This window comes from Myxocyprinus asiaticus, chromosome 17 (genome assembly GCF_019703515.2).
Source record: "Myxocyprinus asiaticus isolate MX2 ecotype Aquarium Trade chromosome 17, UBuf_Myxa_2, whole genome shotgun sequence".
Lineage (NCBI taxonomy): Eukaryota > Metazoa > Chordata > Actinopteri > Cypriniformes > Catostomidae > Myxocyprinus > Myxocyprinus asiaticus.
In genome coordinates this window covers 17,340,284-17,355,000 of record NC_059360.1, presented here as the reverse complement: position 1 = coordinate 17,355,000, position 14,717 = coordinate 17,340,284, and the positions used below count along the sequence as shown (strand labels likewise).

Sequence of the window (14,717 nt, the reverse complement as noted above, 5' to 3'; positions counted from 1 at the left end):
CAGTTAATCATTCAGCCCTATTTATATATAATTTTTATTATATATATATATATATATATATATATATATACAGTATATATATATATATATATATATATATATATATATATATATATACTGTATATATATATATATGTATATATATACATACAGTATATATATATGTATATATATATATATATATATATATATATATATATATATATATATATACATATATATATATATACAGTATATATATATATATATATATATATATATATATATACTGTATATATATATGTATATATATACAGTATATATATATATATATACACATATATACTGTATATATACTGTATATATATATATATATATATATATATATACTGTATATATATATATATATATATATATATATATATATATATATATATATATATATATATTTGTGGATCACAATATTTTGCATTAAATCTAAAAAAAAGTGGTTTCTATACTTATAAACAACAACCTAAAATTTATAGTTTTATATATTTCCATCGTTTTTTATTTAAATACATCATGCGCAATGCTTCATGAGATTGTAGTTCATATCCTCGTGAAAGACTAAGTACACAGTCTTGTGCCGTTGTCTTTTTATCCGATTTTCAAATACTTTTTTGCTTCAAATCAAAGTTTGTAATGTTGTAATTCACATCGGAGCTGGTTGGTTCATGATTCATAGCTAAGAACTCTTTTATGAAGGATTTTATGAAAAGCCTATGGAAAAAATTAATGGGAAAAATACTTCCGGAACCCAGGCGGCTGAAAAGGTGGCTGGGCACTTTTGCGTTCTATTCGCGTTTCTCTGCGATTGCACCAAACTTGAAGAATTCTGAACATTCACAGTTGATTAAAAATACCAATAATGTCACCAAACAAATTAAAATGTATTATACAGATTTTGCCATTGATCATGGTATAAATATTTTGACTTGCTTGTTTTGAATTTGGGCGGGTTTGCCTCCTACCCCACCCCTCCCCTGATCTATGCCACTGATACAAATACATTGAAATGTGAATGACAGACCATGGGACATAAGAACCATATGTGGACCCTTTCATTTATTATTACCTTTTTATTTCTTCCAGTCGATGTCTGTAACCCTGAAGCACATAGTGGATTCTGAAGGCCACCCCGGCCCAGGCAACATTGAAAGCAGGCTGGCCTCCAGGAGAGAAATAGCAGAAACATCTGAGCAGATGGTGGTTGACTCGCAGCTTGTTTCTCCTACATCTCAAAACAACACTGTCCATGAGGAGTATAACATGACACAGACCGATGACAATGTGCAGATCAAGGCTGGTAAATTTGAGGTAAACACAACAAATATACAACTACACAAAATAAAATAGAGGCCTATTGTTAGTGTTTAAATACTGTATTTGGTCACTTAAAATGTATTAATGTAATTACATTAGGTAATAAAATATGGACAAATATGTCTCCGCGGTAACGCGCTCAACAAGCCACGTGATAAGATGCGCAGATTGACGGTATCAGACGCAGTGGCAACTGAGATTCGTCCTCCGCCACCCGGATTGAGGCCAATCACTACGCGACCACGACTGCATTGGGAATTGGGCATTCCAAATTGGGGAGAAAAATGGGAGAAAAAAAAAAGATAGCACAAGCAAAACATGCCTAAAAACAGAACAAGGCCACTAAAAATCACCTTCTGACAGGTATTTAAAAGTCATTTCAAAAGTCAGGTTAAAAAAAAAAGGTTTAACATCATTTGTTTTGCAGATTTCACTGAGTTTGGTATTTTTTTAACTGTGCAATTAAATTCATGCATTTTTAAGGGTGGCTTGAGTTTCCAAATACTTTTTGGGCCACTGTATATATAAATGTAAGTAATCTAAAAAATGGGGGGTATTTCTGTTCTGTAACTGATGTCAAGCAGTTGCTTAATTGTTTTATTAATTTTTTCTGCCACTGAAAGGCAATAAGCGGTATAATTTATTCCCATTCAGTTAGGTTATTAGTAGTATTTATATTTACCAGTGATTATTCTTGCAGCAATCATTCAATTTTTGCTTGTATTCAAGTACCACTTTTCCCAAACAAGTTGATTGTCTGACAGTTTCTGTCTATTATTTGCATGTTATCTGTCCCCACTGTTCAGTCATAAGGTTTGTGATTTACTATCTATAGACAGACAGTTCACAGTGAATGGAAAAGCTCCTTCAGTGTCTGCTTTACCTTAGAGAGAAACAAATAGCCACCCACTTTGAGAGTCTTGCAAGAGGTCCTGGTCCTTGCAGTATTATGAAGTGGATGTTCATTACACACTGAAATTGCATGTGGGCGAAAGACAAGGAGGCCCTCATTTTTTATTGCTTATTTATTTACAGCCACTATAATAAAAAGCCAAAGCAAATCACAACTATCTGAAATGGTTGTGTGAATTTTTTTGATTTTTGAATAAATGTGTCCACTGCCCTTACTCGTCAGTCACGAGCCCATATGGCTTAGTATTCATCATTATAACTAAATAGCAAAAAGAAGACAGTGAATTGATTTTTTTTCAATAGCTCATCAATCCTACCCTCATTGTCCTCTCTTGTGCTCTCTCTCTCTCTCTCACTCATTTTCTCAGATTGAACGTAGGATATCTGCATTTATAGAGCGCAAACAGCTGGAGATCAATGAAAACAATGCGAGGGAGTTTTGCAATGTGATCGACTGCAATCAGGGTGAGAATAGGAGGCCGTGTATGAGGATGGGTGGTGGGATACTGCACATAAATTACCAATGTTTATGAAAGTGCTGATTTTCACTGGCTAGAGGTCAGAATGCACCTGTCATTCTGAGACTGAATCCTTCAAATACTCCCAGCTCTGCCTTGAACAGTCTGGAGGGCGGGAGCTGGGCTTGCTCTCAAAATAACTGTGTATCTCTGCCAAAATCAGGTTATTTAGTTTGGGCTTGTTAATTTACAATTTTATAGAGTATTTACCAATGTATATGTGCACTACCTGTCAAAAGCTTTAACACACCTACTCATTTTGTTGGCTTGACAAAGCCAACGTACTGTTATTCTACAAACTTTCTTTAGGGTTTTTTCAAAATCTCTAAACCGAGATCAGAATTTCTAACACTTTCAAGAGCTTTCAAACTACAACCACCAAATTCGGCACAGACTTTCAGAATGTTCGGGAATAGTACGCTTTGTCTTTTCTAACTGACCGAACTTACGGTTTTCACACAGCAGACGATCAAAAATCTGAAAAATCCCATAGATTTACGTTGTCTGAATTTTTAGATGGGCCAGTGGAATGCTCATTTATTCAAACTCCATCAAAAATTCAAATGTAAACAAACCCACACAAGGCCTTTAATCTGCTTTAAGCTGCTCTCTCTGGCTTTTTCTCAATGCAAAGAACACGGAGAACAGACTTGCTTTCTTATGAAGACCAGTCTTTCCAAGCCATGTTGGAAGAATTAACTCGGAAGGACAGGAGGACGTAGAACGCATCTGTTGCGAGCTTTGAGATGTGCTGCGATGTTCCTGTTGCGCAATTAACCGTCACATCACATTTGAAGCAAGTTCGAGAACTACTGGCATTATCCCACACCAGTGACAGCATTATTAGCATCACACCAGTGATGTTTTGCAGGACTAGTGGCACCTTAAAAGAATAAAGTCTGTAAACACTTGTTTCCTTAATGTGTATATTACTATATTAAAAGATGGCCAACAAAAGTTGACAGAGGATAACAACTCTCACAAGCCTTCAGACTTTCGCGAGCTTACAGTAGGAAACTCTTGAGGTAAAACCACTGATATATCAGTGGGTAAAACATGATAAATGTCCTTCGTCTGCCACCATAGTACTGGGTTCTTGCCCACAAGTCACCATCCGATGCATCCTCGATATTTGGCCTAATCAAGAACACTTACGGGTCATTTTATGCATTCTCGGTACTTGTGTTCTTCAGTATTGGAATTATACTTCGGCATTGGATGATGACGTCGTACGAGTCCACAAGAACGTAAGAACACAAAAGAACGCACTTTGAGAAACAGGCTCGCTCGCTCTCTCTCTCTCTCTCAGAGAGGTAGTTTGTCGCTGGCTGTTTGTCTGTATATCCATAAAACTGCTAAATTATAAAACTAGTTTAAACTTTCAGACAAGGCTTTGTTAAGCCAACATCTAAGTTGTCTTAAACTTTACCTATCTAGTTCTGTATTGTTTACTATGTTACACATTTTAGAATAAAGGTTAAGTCATCAAATCTGTAAAATAACACAAATGGAAGTATGGGAACAAAGCAGCGTCCAAGAAATGTTAGCTATCTGATATTTTAGGCTCTTCAGAGTAGCCATCCTTTGCCGAAATTACAGCTCTGCACACTGAGTATTTTCTTGCCCAACTTCATAAGTGGCATCCTGGGATGCTTTTTAAACTGTAGTGAAGGAGTTTGCATGTATGCTGGACTTTTGTTTGCTGCTTTTCCTTCACTTTCTAGTACAACTTTTGTTTTTAAAGTATGTATTTTCATATTTAATATTTAAAATAATAATAAAAATATATAAAAAATTAGATGTTTGTTTTGTAAAGGAAATATATGCTTAAAATGTTTTAATTAGTTTTGTAGACCAATATAAATTGTGCCTGGCTAAGACTTTAGATCACTAGAAACATACATGAGTCAAGTGTGTACAAACTTTTGACTGGTAGTGTATAAGGGTGTGATTAATCAATTTCCATCATGAAACTAGTGTATGTTAATACAGTTTTTCCTTTTATTTATGAAAAATAGAAGACAGTTGTGCAAGAACCGATGCAGTCTTCATACCATATCCTGGTTTTAAGAGTCATGTTAAAGGTAATTCACAGATTTATTCTATTGTACCCATCTTTCCATAGTCCCCCCACTCATATATAATCCTATTTCATTGTCAAACACATTAAATATGATTCTTTATACGGTGTATGTTCTGGTTACACGTATCTTTACATTCTTTATTAAATTGATTATGCCCAAAAGATGGGAGTTTTAGACTAGTGAAAACAGATGATTGGTTGAATTGTGGACTATTAAGTGGTGTTTGTTTTCTATTATAGTGACACGTGTGGTGAATACATATGGACCCCAGACCAGAGGGGTGCATGCTGAGCTGGGTGACCAACAGCAGAGCTTCAATAGCAGAGAGTGTGGGAACACTGCCATTGAGGAGAGGCTCCATAACATGGAAGCTCACCTAAAACTTTCAGCAGGTTGGCAGGATCAACACAAGAATTAATGTCTGAAGGTCTAAGGTCCTTTCTTGGACATGTCTGAGTGTTCAAATTTAATGGTGCTATTTTTTATAATCAGTCCTATGGACTCTGTTTGCTTACATATGAAGGCTTTGATTTGTTGTGTAACTCTTCTGTATTTGTCTGTTAGCATGTCCTGTTCCTCAAAGCGTTTATCAGCGGCTAAAGAAACTTGAAGATCGAATTCTGGAGCTTGAGGGTCTTTTCCCGGATTACTTCCACTCCACAGTAAGTGGTGGCAAAAGATAAAGAGAGAATGCGTGTGTGTTCTTGTTTGTTGGAGGAGTGTAGGATCAGATATTGAATTAGTCTGAGGTTAGAGGTATCAATGTGCAAGCTCCATGCTGCTTCAACATCTTCAGTGGGTTATGAACAGACAAAAGGGCACTGGATGATTTTGAAAGGGATCTTGAGGTTTTTTTTCTTTTTTTCTTTTTTTTCTCATTATAATGAATCAACATCAATTTATCACACTGTCTAAAACACAAAGTGTGTTTACTAGAAAATAATAGCGAAGAATGGTAACACGGTAGATAGACATGCCATTTGATCTCTCCGTAACTGTGTCCAATCTGCCTAAATTGAAGAATTTAATTTTAAGAATTAAAATGCCATTTCTAAATTTTTGTTCAATAAAATGCATGAAAGAATATGTCCTCTAATAGCATCTTTCACCAACTAACAATAGCAAGTAACAAAATAACAAGCCCTTTGATTTGTCCTGTCCTAATTACCTGTTTAAATGGGTATTACTTTAATACAGGAAAGAATATTGTGTTTGTTTTACCATTTCATGGTGTCTTTAAAGAAGTCATATAATGAAGAATCACATTTCCTTGATCTTTTGATATAAAGCACTTGATTTACTATGACAACACACTGTAACTTTCAGAACTCATAACCCGGTCCATAAAGAGCATTTGTGACCTGCTCCATTATTTTGAGTCACTTTGTTCTAGAAACACGGACCCACTTTATAGTATGTGTCTTTAACAACTATGTACTTAAGCATTTGATACAATCTACTTACAATGTACATTTGTGTTGTTGCATTGTACTTGCCTTTAAATTACTTGCATTTAATTACATCTGTAGTTACACTTTTAACCTTACCCCTAATCCTAAACCTTACACCTAACCCCTAGCCCCTAACCTTAACAGTACTCTAAAACCTACCTGTACCTCAGCCTCAGCAGAAAATGTGAATCTTTTGAGAAATTTGCAGAACAACATTTAGTTATACAATAAATACACTATATTGTATGTACTGAAATGTAAGAACACCTAATATAAAGTGGGACCAGAAATTTATTTTGAGTTTAAGCACTAAAGGAAAAAGAAAAACATTTAAATGATAATGTCAGCAAATATTTAAATGATTATGTCTCGGCAATGGTTTAGAGTAGAAACATATATTTACAAAGCTGAGACTTTATTTTTTACTTAAACCCAGAAAAACATTTTGAGTTTTACAGTATGCTCCGAAGTGACTCAAAATGGAGCAGGTCACATGTATTCAATTACTAGATTCTGCAGCTCTATGATGTCAGGTAGATGAATGCAGATGTGTGCCATCCACATTTACAGTGGCAAGAAAAAGTATGTGATCCCTTTGGAATTAACTGGTTTTCTGCATTTATTGGTCATAAAATGTGATCTCATCTTCATCAAAGTCACAAGTATAGACAAACACAATGTACTTAAGCTAACAACAAACAAACAATAATAATATTTCATATCTTTATTTAACACATCCCATTAAACATTCACAGTGCTGTGGAAAAAGTAAGTAAACCCTTGGCTTTAATAACTGGTCGATCGTCTTTGGCAGCATTAACCTCGACCAAGCATTTCCAGTAGCTGCGGATTAGACCTGCACAACGTTCAGAAGGAATTTTGGACCATTCTTCCTTACAGAACTGCTTCAGCTCAGCCATATTCTTAGGATGTCTGGTGTGAACAGCTCTCTTGAGGTCATTCCACAGCATCTCTATTGGGTTAAGGTCTTGGCTCTGACTGGGCCCCTCCAAAAGGTGGATTTTCTTTTTTTGAAGCCATTCTGTAGTGGATTTACTCTGATATTTAGGTTCATAGTCCTGCTGCATCACCAAACGTCTGCTGAGCTTTAGCTGGTGCACAGCAACCCTGATATTATCCTGTAGGATATTGTGATAAACTTGGGAATTCCTTTTTCCCTCTATGGTAGCAGGCAGTCCAGGCCACAAAGCAGGGGTAAGGGAATGAAGGAGGGGGGCATTCATCCAAAAAAGTTTGAGAACCACTGATCTAAGCTCTTTGAGAAACTTTGTAACTCTTTCCATCTTTATGCAAAGCAACAATTCTTGATCATAGGTCTTCTGAGATCTCTTTTTTGCGAGGCATGGTCCATGTCAGCAGATGCTTCTTGTGAATAGCAAACTCAAAATGTGTACGTGCTTTTTATAAGTCAAAGTAGCTCCAACCCACACCTCCAATCTTGTTTCATTAATTGAATGGCAGGTTTGCCAATTCCTGACTCTAATTCCAACCTACACTGTGAATGTCTGAATGATGTATTCAATAGTACAAGAACAATACAGTAATTTGCATGTTATTAGTTCATACAGATTGTCGTTGTTCATTATTGTAACTTAGATGATCAAACCAGATTTTCAGATAAATTTATACATAAATGCAGGTAATTCTAAGCATGCCACTGTACATGTCACTGACGCCTATTTGGATTATCAAAAACTTGGCCCGCCTAGTCACAGTAATGTAATAAGAAAGATGTATAGTGGATAGATAATAATATTCCTAAACACAAGAACTAATGATAATGTAGAACAAATGAATAAGTAAAATGTGGTAAGTCTGTCAAACCTTGGGCACTTCCTGGCTATGCTGCTCTTCATATCCTTCAGAAGGATCCCAAAGTAAAAAAAAAAGAAAGAATTAGAAACGAGGTTCCTGGTCTGAATTCTGTCTAACCTTAACTGGTTATACGGCAAATCACTGCATACTATGTAACGCATGCTTTGCGAAGAGGCTTGTGTTGAATGATAAAGAAGTTAAAACTGTTCGATGTTTCTTTAAGGCACAGAAACAAACATTTTATTTCAAGGATTAGAGAGAAGGTAGGAAATGGGTTTACAAAAAAACTAAATTATGACCATTTTTGGCAACAACAAAAAAATCTTTACAAATATAAGTGGACCTCGGTGGGGTGGGGGGGGGGGGATGACCCCTTTTAGCAGGTTTACCTGTAGTTTCTCACTTTGCCTTTCAACATATCACTGCATTTTAGCAAGCAAACTAAGCCACAAAAGTTGATATAGCACTTGTCATGTTTGAGTAGATAAATAGTTTTGTAAAGTGCAAGGCAGTAAGAGTATGTCCTTGTACCACTGGTTCTGTTTTTACACTGTACTGCACACGTCCTTGTTATGCTGTCCTTCTCGCTTATGTGTTTCCTCCTGCGCTCACGACAGCCAACCGAAGAGTTTTCAAAACCATTAAAAGCTGATATGAGTGATATTTTTCCTCTCACTTCAGAATTTGTTATCCCTGTCAGATTGTAGCCCATCAAAGTTAGCTGAGTAAGTGCTCTTGAGCCATATCTACGCCTCCTCACACTAGCTTCACTTAGTTCAGTGCTGAACTGAAAGCTAGCTGATTTCCATGTGCTTTACAATGTGTGTGTGTGTGTGTCTGCCTATTGCCTGTAAAGTGGAACATTGAGTGCAGTCAAATATGCTGATCTTCTTAGTTTGCAGAGCAGCTTTCAGCAAGTCGATTGAATTAATTGAACTCTGCTGACCAGGGTTGCGCAGATATCATCTCTTTCTGCCAAATGGGTCCAGATGCAAAGCTGATTAAAATGAAGATAAATTATGGGTAACGGTTAAAAAGAGATGGTCAAAATGAATGAAAGGGCCATTGGGTGACAGAAAGAATCCGGATAGCTCCCACTTAATACTATTAATCAGTGTAAGTCTATGGCAGCTCTGGTCTGTTGGCAGTGATTGAGTGATGCTGAAGGACATCTCTGCTTCACACTCTAATCATCTGCTTTTTCTCCCCACTTATTGGCGTCCTTGGTTAAATGTATTGTTTTGACTGCCATCATATTTTTTCCACTTTGTCCAATTGTTTGAAAGTCCTTTTTTTCCACTCGGTGGATAAAAAGCTATAGCAGAGATTTTTGTTTAATCTAATAGTGAGATAAATGCTTTGGCGTGTTGTTGAAAGACGACGGATGTTCATTGTTTGTATTAATCAGCATTCATTTCATGGTTTCATTTCTTTTCTACTAGAATTACTCACATAAACGACCTAAAGCCTCCATGTTGCAGGTAAGTTCAATTACCGATGCATTTGCGTAGTCATCGAGAAAAATCTGAAGGTCTCGCTGTTAAATGAGAATGTCTTGACTGATGAAATCGTTTTATTTCACAGAGCTACAGTCTCGCAGAGCTCGGAAGATCAGTGCCGTCAAAGCTGCTTTAAAAACTAGTGAGTTCCAACCCACAGATGCAGTAGAGTTTCCATGTTGACAAACAAAAGACCCTGAATACTTATGATTTTGAAATTTTCTACCTTCTCAAAATTTGATCCCTGTTGTTTTCAACTATTTTTTTCATATTTAGAGCTGCTTTGATAATGGATTTGTGGTTTATAACACCGTTACTAAATATTTTATATCTGCAAAATCTATTGAACTCTTTTTGATGTATTTTCTGATTTTGTACACCAGTTATGAATGTATATACATAAATGTAAATTTGAGTTGTGGATTAAATTCATGTCCTTTTTTCCCCCTGTGTACATTCACCCTCACCGCAGCCTGTACAAACAGTCCAATAATTTGATAAAAAAAAAGTCTCAGAATACATTTCATTGTGCTCTCTCTCAGCGGGTAATTTGGGGTCTTAAAAATAGTCTGATAAATACTACTTGAAAAATTGTTATTAAAATAATGAACTGTGATTACATTAAGTTATATAGGCAGATGATATTTGCACACTGGTGCAAATAACGGTAGATACTATTTACACCCCAGTGCAAATACTGGCAAATATTATTTGCACCCAAGCGCTGGTACAGATAATGGTAGATGCTGTTTGCACCCCTATTTAAATACTTACAGTATAGGGGCATCACTGCAGCATGTTTATTTAGAGTTCCACAGACAACTACATCAACCCCTGTCCCTCAACCTAACCCTAACTTTCCTTTACAAAAATTAACCATGGTTTAAGTAACCACAAAATGAAATGGTTACTATATTGACACCATATTACTGTAGTAACACCGTTGTTAATTGCATCAAATCTATGGTTTCCTCCAAAGAAAACATGGTTACTACAATATTACTATAGTAAAACTACATTTATATTCATTTTTATGTATTATAAGTAGTATTAAACGAAATATTAAGAGTCAAGACAGGAAACGGAATGGAAAAAAGTGCGACAAATGCGGAATCAAACCCGGGTCAAAAAAGCACATTTTCACCGACATTATTTAAATTTGTCATACATTTCTGTTTCCAATAGACTGTTGAGGTGCAAATAGCCGCGCTGTGTGGCACGTGCCATTTACACCTGGGTGCAAATAGTCACTCCGAATTATATATAATTCATTTACAACTAGGGGGGAATATCCAAAACTGTATTGCTCTGCTTTATACTGGTTATGCTGGTCACACAGTTCAAATATTTTCCGACAATTGTGGTAAAGCTCATTTATATATTTTTATTTGCAATACCAAAAATATGTTGAGGATTAGTAGCTTACCGATAAAGGCTTTAAATGTCAAATTCTAGCTTGTTTGACTGGTATAATTTTACAAGACTTGGAATAATTTTAGGCCACCATGTCAGCAAGGGGGGCATGAATATGTTAAGTTAAAACCTATAATAATGTATGATTATCACATGTGATTGAGGGGAGAGATGGCCATCTTAAGAAAGTGTGAATGTGATTGCAAAACGGCAGGCAATGTGAACGGACAGCAGTAGCTGCTGTGAGTCACGGCTCACATCTGAAGCCTTATGACTAATTATTATTCATTAATTATTAACTTTTATATTTCTGTTAAGGTGTAAATATGAAAATGTTTTTAGCCATAATGTTATTCGACTTGTCTCTCCTTTTTATATATATAAAAAGAAAAATCTGGGCAATACACATACAATGGAAGTGAATGGTGCTAATCCGTAAACTGTTCAAAAGTGTAGGCACAAGACATAAACAATATGCTTGTTAACATGATTTAAATGATAAAATCACTTAATAACCTTTTCTGTGTTATATCTAATTATTTAACTTTGTTGACATGATGATGCAATGCCGTAAACCCTAAAACATCAGTAAATTTTTAAAGAAAAGGAGCAATGAAGCGAAATAATTTTTTATGGTAATCATTATGTCACAAATGCTGTTGACTGAGCCTAACTTGTATTGAACCCGGAATATTTCTTTAAGGCTGTCCAAACCCCTGCAATGCACATGACTTTGCATCATTCACAACACTGAATAGTTTCTGGTTTGAAAGACTTCTCCTAAAAGTATAGTTCACCTAAAAATAATTTTTTAACATTCTGCCCAACATCTCCATTTATGTTATACGGAAGATAGAAAGTCATACGTGTTTGGAACAACATGAGAGTAAGTAAATGGTGAAAGAATTTTTGGGTGAACACACAATCCTTGATATAAAAAATTAATTATTTTGTTTTTATTGAAAGAAAAGAAAAATCACACTGATAAGTCTGGTTATAGAAAAAATTGCGCATAGTACAAAAGACAAGTTTGAATCTGGCTGTACCTTGGGGTTCTGTTTCTCTCAACCTAGACCCACAATCCAACAACTCCAACGTGACAGGTAATTAAAACTGACTGAGTGAAGGCTTGTCAAAACACAGGACTTGTTGGAATGCTCTGTGTGAGGGCTGTGATCTGTTCTAACAGTGAAGTATGAAGCCAAGCTGACTCCTCCAGGTGTTCCGCCAAACCTTTTTTTAATTTTTACTCTGGCTTTCTGAGGCCGAAAAAGGCCCGCAATGCACCCTGGAAGGTGTGTACTTGAACAGTAACAAAGCAAACTAGGAGTTGTCCATTGTTACCCTCCGGCTTTTGTCTCTGGCCTGGACCCTCATGTAGCTTAAGGAGAACAAATTGGCCTGACAATAACAAATGGATTATACAAGTGAATGAAGGCCTTTGCTCTGAAGTATGGCTCACCAATGTCCATTTGTCCCTCTGGTAATTAAGCTGAGAACACAGGCTAATAGGCAGGTGAAGTGTAAGGCTAGTCTACATCAGTGTCCTTTGTTTTTCTGCCGAAATTTGTTCCATGTTTTTTGCTAAATATATACATAGGAGACTTGAGTAGTCTTTCAAAATTTTTAATGGTGTAGCACTGATGTTCCAACGTTAAGGCTAAAAATAACAATAACATAATTTTTCCAAGAAATAGAAGCATAACAGATTAGACTGTCCAAAGAACTCTTATTCTCATGATTTTATAAGGGTAGCGGGGGATGTTTCGAGGCCCCCAGGATTAACTCTGTTCCCCGCCCCCATCCACTCCACTTCACCCAGCTATTCTGTCTGTAGCAAAAGGTACTTCCGTCCCGAATTCGTTGACTGGTTTCTCTCAGTCACACACTTTCTCGCTCTTTCGTTACCTTTTACTATCTCCTCTGTTCGGCCTGTATGTGATTAAGATTTCTTGGCAGTCTCCAAAAAAGCCAGTTAGGTTTTTCTCTTTTCCTTTGGTTCTCCTACATTGTGTGAAGGAGAGACATAGACTCATAATCATTCATAACTCACAAACTCTTAATGGGCTTCAACCCTCCAAAAAGAAGGAAAGAAAGCCTTTTTTCCATCCCTCTCTCTCCTGTGACTAGTCAGCTTCAGTCTTTCTTCGAGCATGGCTCTGTGTCAAAAAAGACTGTTGCTCGTTTGTGCGGGGAACAATGACTAACAAGGCTGAATCTCTTGCACTGAACAAAGGGAAGAAAACAGGTTTTTCATTCTGTGGAACATTAGATTCTGACACATTTTAGTATGGCAGGTTTTTTTTTTTTTTTTGGTCCCGAGTGCAATGGCTGGGCTCTTTAAAAAGGACCACCTGTTGGCTAGCAGGCTGCTCTTCATTACGCGAGCAACTATTATCACAGAAAGTGGAGATCCACAGGGGAGTTCTGAATTTAACCCTGCCAGTCTGTGCCAGCACACTTCCAGCCATACAGCAGGAAGTCACATGCTAATTCTTGTGCAATGCAACTACTTGAGGTGCATGCATGAACTTTTTGATTTTCACTTTTAGTGGAATATAGGTAAATTGCCAAAAAAAAAAGAAAAAAAAAGACTAGTTAGATTTACTTGATTTTTATTTTGCATGTTTTTGCACACAGTTTTCCTAAGTAAATCTTTTAAAATGTATAAAACTAAGTAAAATCAACAACTTTATAACATATTATTGATGAAACTGAGTGAGTTATAGTGAATTCAGTAACTTTTATTTACAAATATGATATACATGGTGTTTAAACTTTTTTTTTTTTTTTTTAGTAAAATTTGTTTTGAATTTTCCTAACAAACATATGTTAAATCATGTACCATATGACATATGGAAGCCTTCCATAGGGAAACTTAATGCATGCTATGTAGTCTAAGGCAACATCACCTTGCATTACTGGCGGTGGCAGTACTCAACACTTGGTGCACAAAACACCATGATGGTGACAATGAACAGATAATTTTCTTGATCATGAACAGGTAATTTTGAGTAAAAATGAGCTTAAGACTGCACAAAACAAGAAGTTGCCAAATGTAACAAAATTAACAATAAAAACAGTGTAAATAAACTTCCAAAGAGTGAAACCTTACAAGTACATTAATTATTCAAGTTCAGTGCATGCTGGGAACACCAGCTTCGAAAAGCTAAGTAAATGTACTTATTTTATTTACCAGTGAAATTTACTCAAATTAGCAAATAAATATGACAAGATTTTCTACTTTCTACTAGGATTGATACATGATGACGCATTGTAAAGAAAACAAACAATCCTAAATAATATTTACTTATACGCTAGAGCATTTTTGAATGTAGAATTTACTTAATATTTTCAAGTTCACGCTTTAACTTATTCAATGTAGAATGTACTTAATCATTTCTGCTAAATTTACTACACCACAAAATCATTTTTTCAGTGAAGGCATTTTATTAAAATATGTCTCTGCAATGGTCATTTGGCTTGCATATCAAGAATGTACTAAAGACATAGATGCTTTTTAGATAGTTAAAAGAATGTTCTAGGTTCAATACAAGTTTAGCTCAATCAACAGTATTTGTGGCATACTGTTTATACCACAAAAACAATTTTGACCTGTCTCTTGTTTATTAAAATAAAAAACAGTTACAGCAAGGCACT

The 14,717-nt window shown here is 35.8% G+C and overlaps 1 protein-coding gene across 1 annotated transcript in view; it reads left to right on the top strand.

The window, feature by feature from the left end:
- LOC127454847 (MAP3K12-binding inhibitory protein 1-like) overlaps nt 1-10,023 on the top strand; it is a 14,472-nt gene extending 4,449 nt beyond the window's left edge. Inside the window, exons 3-9 of the mRNA XM_051722308.1 lie at nt 1,114-1,338; nt 2,625-2,721; nt 4,793-4,858; nt 5,098-5,250; nt 5,423-5,520; nt 9,588-9,626; nt 9,730-10,023. Of these exons, the coding sequence (XP_051578268.1) occupies nt 1,114-1,338; nt 2,625-2,721; nt 4,793-4,858; nt 5,098-5,250; nt 5,423-5,520; nt 9,588-9,626; nt 9,730-9,780 (729 nt within the window). The 3' untranslated portion in view covers nt 9,781-10,023. The remainder of the gene's footprint in view (nt 1-1,113; nt 1,339-2,624; nt 2,722-4,792; nt 4,859-5,097; nt 5,251-5,422; nt 5,521-9,587; nt 9,627-9,729) is intronic.
- The last annotated feature ends 4,694 nt before the right edge of the window (nt 10,024-14,717 follow it).